At 42.0% G+C, this 12,006-nt stretch overlaps 2 protein-coding genes and 1 long non-coding RNA gene across 11 annotated transcripts in view; 1 reads left to right on the top strand and 2 right to left on the bottom strand.

The window, feature by feature from the left end:
* Positions 1–12,006, top strand: part of LOC126190903 (uncharacterized) — a 554,406-nt gene that overhangs the window by 297,302 nt on the left and 245,098 nt on the right. The window lies entirely within an intron of this gene.
* LOC126190901 (probable chitinase 10) overlaps positions 1–12,006 on the bottom strand; it is a 362,914-nt gene that overhangs the window by 216,853 nt on the left and 134,055 nt on the right. For 2 of the 8 annotated variants that reach the window (XM_049931524.1, XM_049931523.1), the window contains exons 2-3: positions 11,691–11,770; positions 7,844–8,761 (exon numbers count right to left, since the gene is read on the bottom strand). The exons of 2 other annotated variants lie outside the window; for them this stretch is intronic. In XM_049931524.1, coding sequence (XP_049787481.1) covers positions 8,432–8,761; positions 11,691–11,770 — 410 coding nt within the window. In that variant the 3' untranslated portion in view covers positions 7,844–8,431. Of the gene's footprint in view, positions 1–7,843; positions 8,762–11,690; positions 11,771–12,006 lie in introns of those variants that run through there. 4 more of the 8 variants (XM_049931529.1, XM_049931527.1, XM_049931526.1 and 1 more) reach the window with 3 other exon arrangements.
* The window catches only part of LOC126190898 (uncharacterized), a 125,522-nt gene that overhangs the window by 39,306 nt on the left and 74,210 nt on the right, over positions 1–12,006 (bottom strand). The window lies entirely within an intron of this gene.

Genomic DNA, 12,006 nt, shown 5'->3' with positions numbered 1-12,006 from the left:
GTTTAGTTTAAGTTTGTAGGGTGTAATTCAATCTCTAAAAAACATTCGTGTAGCAGATTCGTAAATAGAAAGACTAAAATGACCAGAATACCGACTTTAATTTCGAGATATCCAGATAACATTATCTGGTGTATCTGTGGTCTCGTAAATTTGAGCCCTCCCCCCCCCCCCCCCCCCCCTACGTTTGAGACTAAGTGGTGTGTGCGGAAGTAGTGTTCACATGCTTGCTTCGACATTGTACAGTTTCTGAATGGTAGCGATAGATTCCCAGGTAAGCGCGTGAGTGTATGTGTGTGCGTGTGTGCGTGGGTGTGTGTGCGTGTGTGTGTGTGTGTAAGATCATCCGAGCGTAGGCATATGCTAGAACGTCATTTTTGGGTAAGATTTCCTTGATAAACATCGCACCATAGTCAGTCTACAACAGCACATAGTGGATTTGGATGGGACATCTTTTAGTATCAGTTCTACTGCTGAAACTTTAGACATCATGTAAATGATTTACACTACGTATACGATTTCGTAGACTCAATCAGCACATATAATACTAAAAAATATGCGAAGACTGCTTCGAATGATCGTAGAACTCATGTGTAAAATAATACTTTCCTTTATTTCTATTAGAGACTGTCAGAAAACGAGGAGCTGGATCTGGCACAATGTTTCATACGACATGACCGTTTGTGTAAAATATCTCAGAAGCCAGGTTGGGTCCACTGCTGTAGACTATTATACTGTGGAAAAGATGAGGCTGTCAAAAAGTGCGCTGATAGGTATCTAAGAAATATTGGAGGAAGATTTGTTGGACAGGGGTTTAGATGTAGAATAGACCACCTACTCTAAGGGGAAAGGTGTCACATCAGACAAGTCGTATTAGACTAGACAGTAATACGTGGAATAATTTAACCCACTTGGCCCATTGCTGAATACACTAACAATGCAGCACAGATTTTCCACTGGGAACATGTCATCTATATATGTGTGGCCCTCATCATCTACAGCCAGCGATGGAGGTTATTATTGATTTGCTGCTCCAAAATGGAATTGTAGAAGAAAGCACAAGTCCCTGGTCCAAAACTGTCATCAGACTGCTGGGTAGAAGACATATTGATATTTCTTTGACTATAGATATTCTAACCAATGGACAACAACCGATATCTAACCAACGCCAAATACTGCAGTGACCTTAGACAATCTGGGGCAACGCTGTTGTTTTACCTCATGGAGTTACAAAGTGGATACCACCATTTATTAGACCAGTTTCAATAGGGTGGCACACTGAAAGAATTTTTGGTCTACTTTGATTATAGTACTGTATTCTCCAAGATTGTCCTGCAGCATGTGGTACATCAATAAAGGATGTTTGACTTGTTTCATGAGGTGTGATTCGCCTTTAGTTTACAAAAGTGACACCATGTGTCACATGTGGTCCCCCATTTTGGGCACATTATCAGCAGAGAAGGTATATGAACTAACCGACGACTGGTGCAAGCCACGGAGGATTTCCCAACACCTACAAAAGTAAAGAAATTACAGTCATAACTTTCAGTCAGCAGTTTTTGTAGAAAATTCATCCAAATTCTGCTGAGGTAGCAAGAACACTTATGCGTTTACAAAAGAAGGGGGTTGAGTTTAAATTGATTTCATACTGAAAGCAACACTTGAGCTATTGACAGAATTATTTAACACCAGTCCCACCCTTGCTTTTCATATGAAAAACAAGTTACTTTGTCATGTGGCTCTTGCAACGATGCTCTAGGCCGTATCTTGAGTCAAGACATAGGCAGAAAATGACACCCAGTAACTTACACTTCTAGACAGCAAAATAAAGCAGGAAATAACTATTCAGGTACTGCAAAAGAATTCCCATGCATGTGTTTTGTATCACCTATTTTAGTTGCTATGTTTGCATGTTAAAGCCATAACAGATCATGCAGCACTGAAATGGCATCTTGGACTAAAAGATCCGACCAGTCTTTTGACCCACTGAGGTCTATTACTAAGCGAATTTGGAACTGATATTTTACAAACCAGCCGGCCATGGTGGTCTAGCGGTTCTGGCGCTGCAGTCCAGAACTGCAGGACTGCTACGGTCGCAGGTTCGAATCCTGCCTCGGGCATGGGTGTGTGTGTTGTCCTTAGGTTAGTTAGGTTTAAGTAGTTCTAAGTTCTAGGGGACTTATGAGCTAAGATGTTGAGTCCCATAGTGCTCAGAGCCATTTGAACCATTATTTTTTACAAACCCAGCAATGTTTTGCAGGTTGTAAGACAGACCTAGTTACAAAAGTATGTGCTGTTGAATGCATTGAGGTAAGTGTGTACGAATGGTGCAGGGCTCAGCCTGTTGATCCATACAGCCAGCAGTTAACTAAGCTAGTGCAATTCAGCTCTGACAGGGTGCTATACAAGCAAACAAGAAGCAGCCGCTACATATTTTTGCCAGGAAATTATGGAAATGAAGGACTGAGCAGTCTCATGATTCCATGTAGGCAGGACATAGTAAATGACGTACCAAGGAATTCAATGTTGCAGAAAATTATTGGCTAACAATGAGAAGAAAGAGACATAAAGTATTTAGTGAAGAACTGCAGTTCTTGTACTCAAAGATCTGAGAAGAGTCGTCAGGAAATCCCAATACAAAAGTTACCTGAGACACATAGATGATTCCAAATGATCAGAATGGATTTACTTGACCCTTTGCACAAACATCAGCTGGCAATCGATATTTATTAACTATAATTGATCATTTTCACCTTTTTGGTCACTATCGCCGTACCAAATCAAGAGGCAGAAATGGTTGCACAGGCTACTGTTAACCAATCGTTACTGCAATTCAGAACACAAGGCACCTTAATAACTGACCAAGGCACCAAATTTCTTTACACGTTACTGCAGCAGTTAAGCCGACTATTAGGCATAAAGGAGTTACAAAGCAGTGCACATTACCAGTAGGCAAACAGAAGAATTGAAAGAGCTCTTAGGACATTGGGAAATATATTATTACGTAAACAGTAGCAATAATTATTCGGTTACACTACTACCATATGTAGTAGCAATATATAACTCAAAAATTCACGAAAACAAAAAAATGGTTCAGATGGCTATGACCACTATGGGACTTAACTTCTAAGGTCATCAGTCCCCTAGAACGTAGAACTACTAAAACCTAACTAATCTAAGAATATCACACAATCCATGCCCGAGGCAGGATTCGAACCTGCGACCGTAGCGGTTCCAGACTGTAGCGTCTAGAATCGCTCCGCCACCACGGACGGCTCACGAAAACACGGACTTATCTTTTTATAAGATGGTTTCTGCCCCAAAAGTGCATATGCTTTTTTAATTGCCTCTCCTGGGATAAGACGTATCATCCATTCGATATTTTAGCAAAAGGTTGAACTGTATCTCGCATCAGGTTTTTAATTAATGGCAGGAATGCACCCACACCAAAAAACCAAATTTTCAAAGCATCATGTTGGTCTATGGATTATGTGCTGAAAGAAAAACTAAACTGTTTATTTCGCGTCATTAAAGACTGTTCAAGTGGTCTAAATGACATCTCCACCTAGTGTCAAGTTGCAGATTCTGATTTGATGCTCAGTTGGTTCCATAGGAAGAATTCGTCCATTTTAGGGTAAACCAGAATCACGGCCTCAGATTCTTCTGAAGGGGGAAGGGAAGTGGTCGTAGAAATAAGAAAGATAAAGGTGGAACTAGGCATGTGCAGCACGATATTCCTGCTAGTCTTATAACCAGTCTCTGTGCTCGTGAGATGCGAAAGAGACAGGTACACTAAGAGGGAATTTCGTCTCCCGACAGGGTATGGTCTACTCCCAACCCAGACTAAATTACGAAGAGCAAAGTGTAGCAGCTCCACGTTCGGTCATCAAGCGGAAGACAAAGAGGCAGGTGAAAACAAACAACCATCATTGTTGTTGTGTTCCTGAGCTTCATAGGCAGATAAAAAGTGGTAGAAGCTCTCAAGGCACATCCTTAGAATGATGGGGCTATTTTCACGCAGCAGCCGTCCATAGTGATGTTGGAACAGCAGTTGTAATTCATAGTTGACCTTAACGAATGGTTAGTAGATAATTGTTGTGTACATAGCTCCGCGTAGTCAGCGTGTACACAACTTTCCCAATAGAGCGCGCCCTGCTAAACACAACAGCGCAGGCGCAGCGCTCGTCCGTCGCCGCACTACGAGATGGCGCTGTCTTAGAGAAGGACCAAATTCTGCTTCCGCCAATCCGCGTATTAATATGTACCGCAGCCAATGAGATTGCTGCTAACGTAGAACCTTTTCTCCTCGCCGATCACACTTGCGCAGTGATACATGAACGCACTAGGTATTATAACGAGTGCAGAGACCTCCGATTAGTCAGTCTGCATTAGTCTGCATTAGTCTATAAACAAGTTTCAGTCTGCACCTAATAAGATTATCATATTCCAGTACATAGCCATGAATATAAATGAATAGACACTTGTCAAGTATCAAAGATATCTGAGAATAAGATTAACGTACCAAGACCAAAGGAACTTCAGATTGTCAATTGTAAATAGCATCCAGAACCAAGGTAAGTTATTTTTATGCTTGTTATTATTTTAATAAATGTGTGTGAAAATTAATCAAGTTCAGTTTAAAGTGGTCACCGTCAATCTGCTACTCTAAGCGTGCAAGTGGCATTTCTATCGTCTGACCTAACGACAGAAGATAAACACGCCACGATAAGACCACGAGACATATTGCTGACACTCGCCTACTTCGTTAGAGCGACAAGTCAAATAATCTGATGGTGTGTGTACCGAAGGTCTTACAGTACGCACACCATAATAATGAAACTCAACAACTTGACAACACGTTATGAAAACTGAAATCCATGACGCCATTCAAGATTTGGTTGAACGATACTCGATAGAAACGGTAACTATTATCGTTTTCCATTGTTTTCAGGAGCAGCTGCACTAGACCACGGAATCTGCCCCGCGGATTCGACAGAAAAGGGGCTGATGTTATGGAAGACTCAGGAAAGACAAATGCCATGCTACTGCAGGTACAAGCAGACTTGTAAGTGGACCATGAGGCCCTTTAAATACCCTCCACGCAGCTCACACGTCTCGAAAATGTGGTAAACAACTCCATGCAGAAATATACGTGGCCGCCGCCCTCGTCATTCACATGTGGGAATCAGTAATAAATGACGACTGAGACGTTTTTAAGACCAAACTAGACAATACAGACAAACAGTCGAGGTTTTAACGCACTGTCGCCAAAAGTATCACTGACAAGCGCATTGAAATTACAGAACTGCAGGAAGCTCTCCTATACACTGGCCGTTAGATCCACATACTCGCACTTCCGGGAGAGTTCTTGAGATACATAAAATTCGTGTCAAATACTCACCACTGTAGGCATTACGCAAAGGGGTACCTGGTTGAAGTTATGGGTGCGTGTACCATTAACATGTAAATATTACCAGTTCGATTGTTTTTCTGCCGGCCGCGGTGGCCGTGCGGTTCTGGCGCTGAATTCCGGATCCGCGGGACTGCTACGGTCGCAGGTTCGAATCCTGCCTCGGGCATGGGTGTGTGTGATGTCCTTAGGTTAGTTAGGTTAAAGTAGTTCTAAGTTCTAGGGGACTTATGACCTAAGATGTTGAGTCCCATAGTGCTCAGAGCCATTTGAACCATTTTGATTGTTTTGCTATGCAGACCTGCTCAATGGCCTGGGTAGCACTGCAGAAATTTGTGCACTTAGGAGTTACAAGAAATGTTATTTGTATCGCCCAATAGGAAGTCACATAGCCTACTTTCCAAATCGCAATTACAGCAGTTCCGAACTGTGTCAGTCACTTTCGGCCCCAAAAAACAGAAACACATGTTTCCTGAGTCATGTAAGCACACAAGGCCTGCGACCTAATTCCACAGGGAGATCATTAGAAGTGAACCCGAACTCTCGCAAAATACAGGGTCACACTGGCTATTCTCTGTGCTAAACCCAGTAGTTGCCATTTGCACCTGCTAATGAAAATATCACAGAGGGAACAGAATTGCAGCGTCCGGGTTTGTTGATAAATTGCACAACGGGACATTTTAGGAGCTTCTTTCCCATTACACGTCACTATCACCTGAACCACAACTCTAAACACCAACTATGCAGTCCTTCGAAATTCATCCCAAGGAAAACCTAACCCACTTATAAGACCTGCTAGATACTACCCTTCTTGTTTCACTGGATCAGACAAAAGCCACTGAAACGGTCGAGTGACGATGGAACACCTGCCCGACCATGTAACAAAATATCAGGCCCAACATCGCCATTGCTTCAACACCATAGGATCTTTCACCTCAGCCGTTTGCATAATTTTGATGGCGTAAAGTACTGTGTACTGCCACCACAGATGGAGAGTTGCCCAAATCCTACCCTTATTATCCATTAACCAGCAGATCCGTAAAAGTCACGTCGGCATTAGTGACGCAATGCCCGTGAGTGAACCAAAATGGTGAAAACAAAACAAGGGACGCAGAGACTCGTCTTTCAGCATCGCAGTGATATCGTGTACAGAGTAATATAAAAAACTGAAGGAGGACACGAAAAAGGGGTAAACTCACAAATGGAGTGCTTACCCCGAATAAGTGCATTAGAATGTAAAGCGTAGAAACAATGATGTGTAAATCGGTGTCTCTGTTGCAGCCAGATTCTTAGGCAGTAATTCGGTGTTCCGGATTAACCTAAGGAGGGAATAAATGTAGCGACAAAGACGTTTAGCCGCATCGTAAGCAAAGAACTGTAATCAGGCAAATAGCCACAGGCAATAGCAATGTCAACATTAGTCACCATTTTCATTACCACGAGCTGTTGGCTGAGTCTGTTACACTAACCTACGGCCACATAGCGACAGAGAGGTTCCAATCATTGATCCCTTTCCATTGATTCTAAGTGGAAAGTTCTTCCCATACTCTCTGTCCTGGGCAGCGGTATTTAAATCCCCACGTCCAGCCTGTTCCAAGTCCTGGAACTTCCCTGACTCTATTCACTAGTGGCACGGCCTGTGCTAATTTCGTTTCTGTTCTTTCCAGCCGATTTTCTGAGGTGATCCCAAGCCAAGAGACGAGGCTTCTCATGGGCAGCTTAAATACTTCGTATGTGCTCCTTCTGTAATGATGATTAGGGATACTTGTTTCATTACTGTATTACTGAAATATAATTTTTGTCGATTTCGCCTTTAGAAATGTTGATATCTTCTTAGGATCTTCGGAATGAAGGAATAATGGAAATCATGTCACGAAGTAGTGGGGAGCGATAGGAAATGCCTAAGGAGAGCGTGACTGAATTGAGGAGAACGAAATTCCATTAGAACGGAACTTGGTAGTAGCCTCACTTTGTGCAGTTATTTTGGGCTATACAGCCTGTAAACCTTCCGGCAGTACTATGATGTTGTGTGCTATATCGTAAAAATGCATATTTCTAATATCACCACACGTTTTCCTTACTACAAAAATCCACTGTTTTCATAATTGTTGTTAACATTAACGAAGCACCCGCTACTTTGATCATATGTACATACAGTAAAAACCAAATAACTTACGCTTCTCTGCGTTGTCTCTCAAAATAACAAGTTCAGATTAAAGGATTCAATGATGTGAAGAGATAATTTGGTAAATGAAAGAAACGCAATATTCTGATGATTAGTATTAGTTGATTCTGTCTATGAAATTCCCTCACAAATTTTTTCTTCACAGTCCAAATGGTAAAAAAGTTTTTCAGTACCATATACAGCATGAACAGCTCCAGACGTGATGACCGCACAAGGGAGGCATTTATTAGTATAATGACATAATACAAACAATATATTTCTCATATTTATTTCAATTAATTGCTGATCACTACATTCTAAATTACAATTTTAATAGCTACATTCTAGCACACCAACCAATCTGTTTGTGTCACATGAATAACGGCCGTAGTTTTATTATTATTTGCTTGTTTCTTGGCTTCTGACTAAGACACCCACCTAAATAACCGCAAACCAAATTAATATTTCTTAGGTAAAACTTTTACTCTTGCTATGCTACTTTTTCCACAGCACGAGTTACGTCAAAAGTGAACAAAATTAGCAGTAGCCGCTTTGAAAAGCTTGGGTCGAGAGAGAGATAGAGTTCTTACAGTCATCTTTATCACAGACGTATTTGTCCAGAAAGTCAAAAAGGTTTCAGAGGACAGAAACTAAAGACTAATGACGTATGATAATTATCCTTGTCGTAATCAACGGCGAGTTTCGCTTTGTTTTTCCTGTCGGTTTATGAAAGAGATGCATTTGTCGCAGAATTGTTTTCGTGAATTTTTACTACCAAACAATAAAGGTGAACTAGTTGAACGTACGTGAATCATTCAGACCTTTGTCAGACGTGGCGCATGGTGAAATGTAATCCAATCTTAGGCATGAAGAGCAATGGCCTTTGGTTTCTTTGCTGGTGCACCTGACTCTAATTTCTTACTGACTTTAGCAACGGCCTTGTCTGCCTCTTCAGATGAGGAATCGTCGTCTTCTTGAGAAGAACTGTCCCCAGACGAGCTGTCCGCCTCCTTGCAGTTGGCGGACCACGGGTAGTCGCACACTTTGAGCTCCGCGTTGAAGTGCAGGTTGGCGGGGCACTGCTTGACCGCTGCGACGCCCGACGCCTCGCACTGCAGGAAGCTGCCGCAGTCATCAGGATTGGGGAACGGCTCTCCCGCACCGCTGCAACCTGCGTTTGCTACCAGCACCTATAAATGGAAAAGCAGTGAGTGAAAGCTTCTGTCAGTGGAGCGAATTGGAAAAGTAGTTATTTTTCCTAGTACAAAGGTCAACGTCCATGACTTACAGTAAGGTAAAGACACTCTTGTTATCGATAAATTTAAGAGGTGTAGCTGAAGGATATTACGAAATTCTTCTAGATCTCATGTATGGGGAGAAAAATGTAAAATAAGGCTCTGACTTTGGAAAAAACTGATTTTTTTTACGAAACCTTTAAATTATAGTTGCAATGACGTTAAGCCTGTGACATATTGGGAAATTTGAAATACAATTCTCTTTGATTATCAGGTATTGTCCCTTCCACCTGTCACACATCTCAACACATTTGCGGCATTGAAGCTTGTTGAGTTCAATAAGGCGACGTTGGTAGCCCTCGATAAACACGTACTTTTCCTGTCTCAAGCACTGCCCTTCAGAGTCGCAATTTACTTACTACAGAGTCACTAAAGAGAGGGAGGACTGAAACACAAATACGAGGGTTGACTGAAAAGTGCTCCCTCCATCTTCGTAACTCTTCAACAGTTGGCAGCATTGGTATGTGGCAGATACTGGCTTGTTCCGTAGCCTCTTCGCTACAGCCCCAATCGGCGGTAAGTCTTAACATTGAACGGTTGTGTTGTTACAGTGTAAAGTATGGAGCCCTGCGGAGACGGTCGGTCAATGCGATTTAAGCTACGTGCAGTCATTGAATTCTTGACGACAGAAGGTGTCAACCCCAAAGGAGATTCATCAGAGAATGAAAGCAGTTTATGGTGATTGTGTACATTGCTTGGCTATCGGATCTGTGCACGATGGTTACCTCGGATGACCCACCTCAACATCTTTAAACTTTTCCCAGTATGCTCTTCCCCCTGTGATTCTTGACAGAGTGTTCGCTACTTTCATCTGAAATTTGTTGCAGAGCTCAATTAGTCTATCTTCTCTCTCAGTCCTACTATGATGGCCATACTCTGCTTCAACTCTTCCTTCTATTCCTTCGCGCTTAGCCGCGTTGCAGTGCAATAACACTATTAGAGTCAAGTCTCCCTCGCCATACTCAATTACCAGTTCAGTACCCTCACATACTTTCTCTATTTCTTCATCTTCTGCTTCCGACATATGCATGTACACCTGAACTATCGTTCTTGCCGTAGATTTGTTATTGAATCTGATGATAACAAACCTAACAGTGAAATCTTCACTGCAGCTCACAACTCACTCTCTGCCCTACATTCCTATTCGCAACGAATACTACCGTCATTATACCATTTTCTGCTGCTGTTGATATTCTCTATATTAGTCTAGCCAGAAATACTCGACTTCTTTCCATTTCACTTCACTGACCCGCACGACACACACATTGAGCCTTTGCATTTCTGTTTTCAAATTTTCTAGCTTTAACACTACGTTCAGACTTCTGGAATTCCATGCTGAGATTCCCAGGAAGTTATCTCGTCGGTGGTTATTCCAGCTTTTACTCCCGGTCATCTCCCCCTTGGCAATCTCCTCCTGAGATCCGAATGCGGGAGTAATCCGGACTCTTTCCCAATGGAGAGAACATTATGATAATTTTTTTAAGTAATAGGCCACACGTCCTGTGGATACATATTATCTGTTTTTAACGCAGTACTATCCATTGCCTTTAGCATCCTCATGCCGTCGATCATTGCTGATTCTTCCGCCATTTGGGTTCAGTTTCCCGTCCCAAGAGCAAGCGAGTGCCCTGAACATCTGTCCACTCTTCCGCCCTCTTTGACCAGACCGTTGGTAGAACGAGGGTGACTTCTTATGCCAGAAGTCTTGGGCCATGATTACTTACGATTTTTATTCAAAATATGACCAGGGTTCGAGTCCGGAACGTAGGACGTTGTAATTAATAGTCAAGGACGCCATCCCTGAATCACGGGTGAACCATAAATGGTCCCATACCGTAACACCACCTCTGTCCTTTACTGTTGGTACTACACGTAACTGCAGCTAATGTTCTCTAGTCATTCGCCACACTCTAACCCTTCCATCGGACTTCCAGCGGTTCTATCTTGATTCGTCACTCTAGATCACTCGTCCCTGCCATCCAGTGTCCAGTTTCGTCGCTTCTTAGATCACCTCAGTCGACGGACTGTAGTGACTATAGAAGTGCGACTTATGAGAAACGGTTTGACCATTGTGTCCCATTGATTTTAACTTCATATGCGCAGTCATTGCCAGCCTAAACTCACTTAGCACTTCGGAACTAACGGATAACTGCTTCCGCAGATTTCTTGCGATATTTTACAACCACTCACCGCAAAGTCCGACGGCACATGATGTCTTGTTTTATCAACGTCTGTTTCTCGCGTCTCAACTTCATATTCACGTTGCCACAGTCCACATGAGCATTGTTAGAAGTGACACAGGTTTCACTGCAGTAAAATGTTTCTGTTGAATTGTTTAATACAACCAAGTTTGATGTGTTGATAAAAAAATATTCACTTTCAGCAAAACAGAGAAAAAGCCTTTCTCATTCGACTCGTTCCTGACAGTATGAGATAAGACAATTTAATTACGTCTTCGCTGGAAAAAGTTCTCGTTTCTGAATCATCCTGCGTCTGTTCGTAAGTATAAGTCATGCTAAATCTTTGTGAAATGCGGCAAAGTTTTCTGACTACGTCTATTGATTCGTTCTCGAATAACACGCTGTATACGGTTATAATACAGAAGTAGTATACGAGCTACATATTTTTGTGGAAGCAGATCTGACTTGTGACAGAAGACCCCTGTTTTCACGCGAGTTAGATTACAAAATATCTGAGAAACCTAGTAACTTCTGTGCAATCTAGACAAACCTAGAGAAAAACATCTTACGTTCCGAAACATTTAAAATTTTGATGGCAGTGAGAAAAGACTTATAACTCCGTTTCTACCGAACAAAATTCTTACCATATGGCCCTGTCTGAGAGTCGCTGCATGGCCAACAACCACAAGCGAAACCAGCAGACAGCTTGCAATCAGGAAAACACCTGCAAAGGAAATAAGTTGTTCATATGCCAAACTGGAATAAATTATATATTACTGAAATTACAATGAGTGATCTCAATACGTTGAGAACGATGTAGGTGTAATGCCCATTGATAATTGCTTATAAATGAAAAGAAAAATTATAATGAAGTGTACAGAATAGATTTAAAGTTGTTATCAATGTTTATCACACAGTCATGGTGTACAGCTAACGGAATGGAATTCAATGAAATACTTT

The sequence above is a fragment of the Schistocerca cancellata genome, chromosome 6 (genome assembly GCF_023864275.1).
Source record: "Schistocerca cancellata isolate TAMUIC-IGC-003103 chromosome 6, iqSchCanc2.1, whole genome shotgun sequence".
Lineage (NCBI taxonomy): Eukaryota > Metazoa > Arthropoda > Insecta > Orthoptera > Acrididae > Schistocerca > Schistocerca cancellata.
This window is presented reverse-complemented; position numbering and strand designations above follow the sequence as displayed.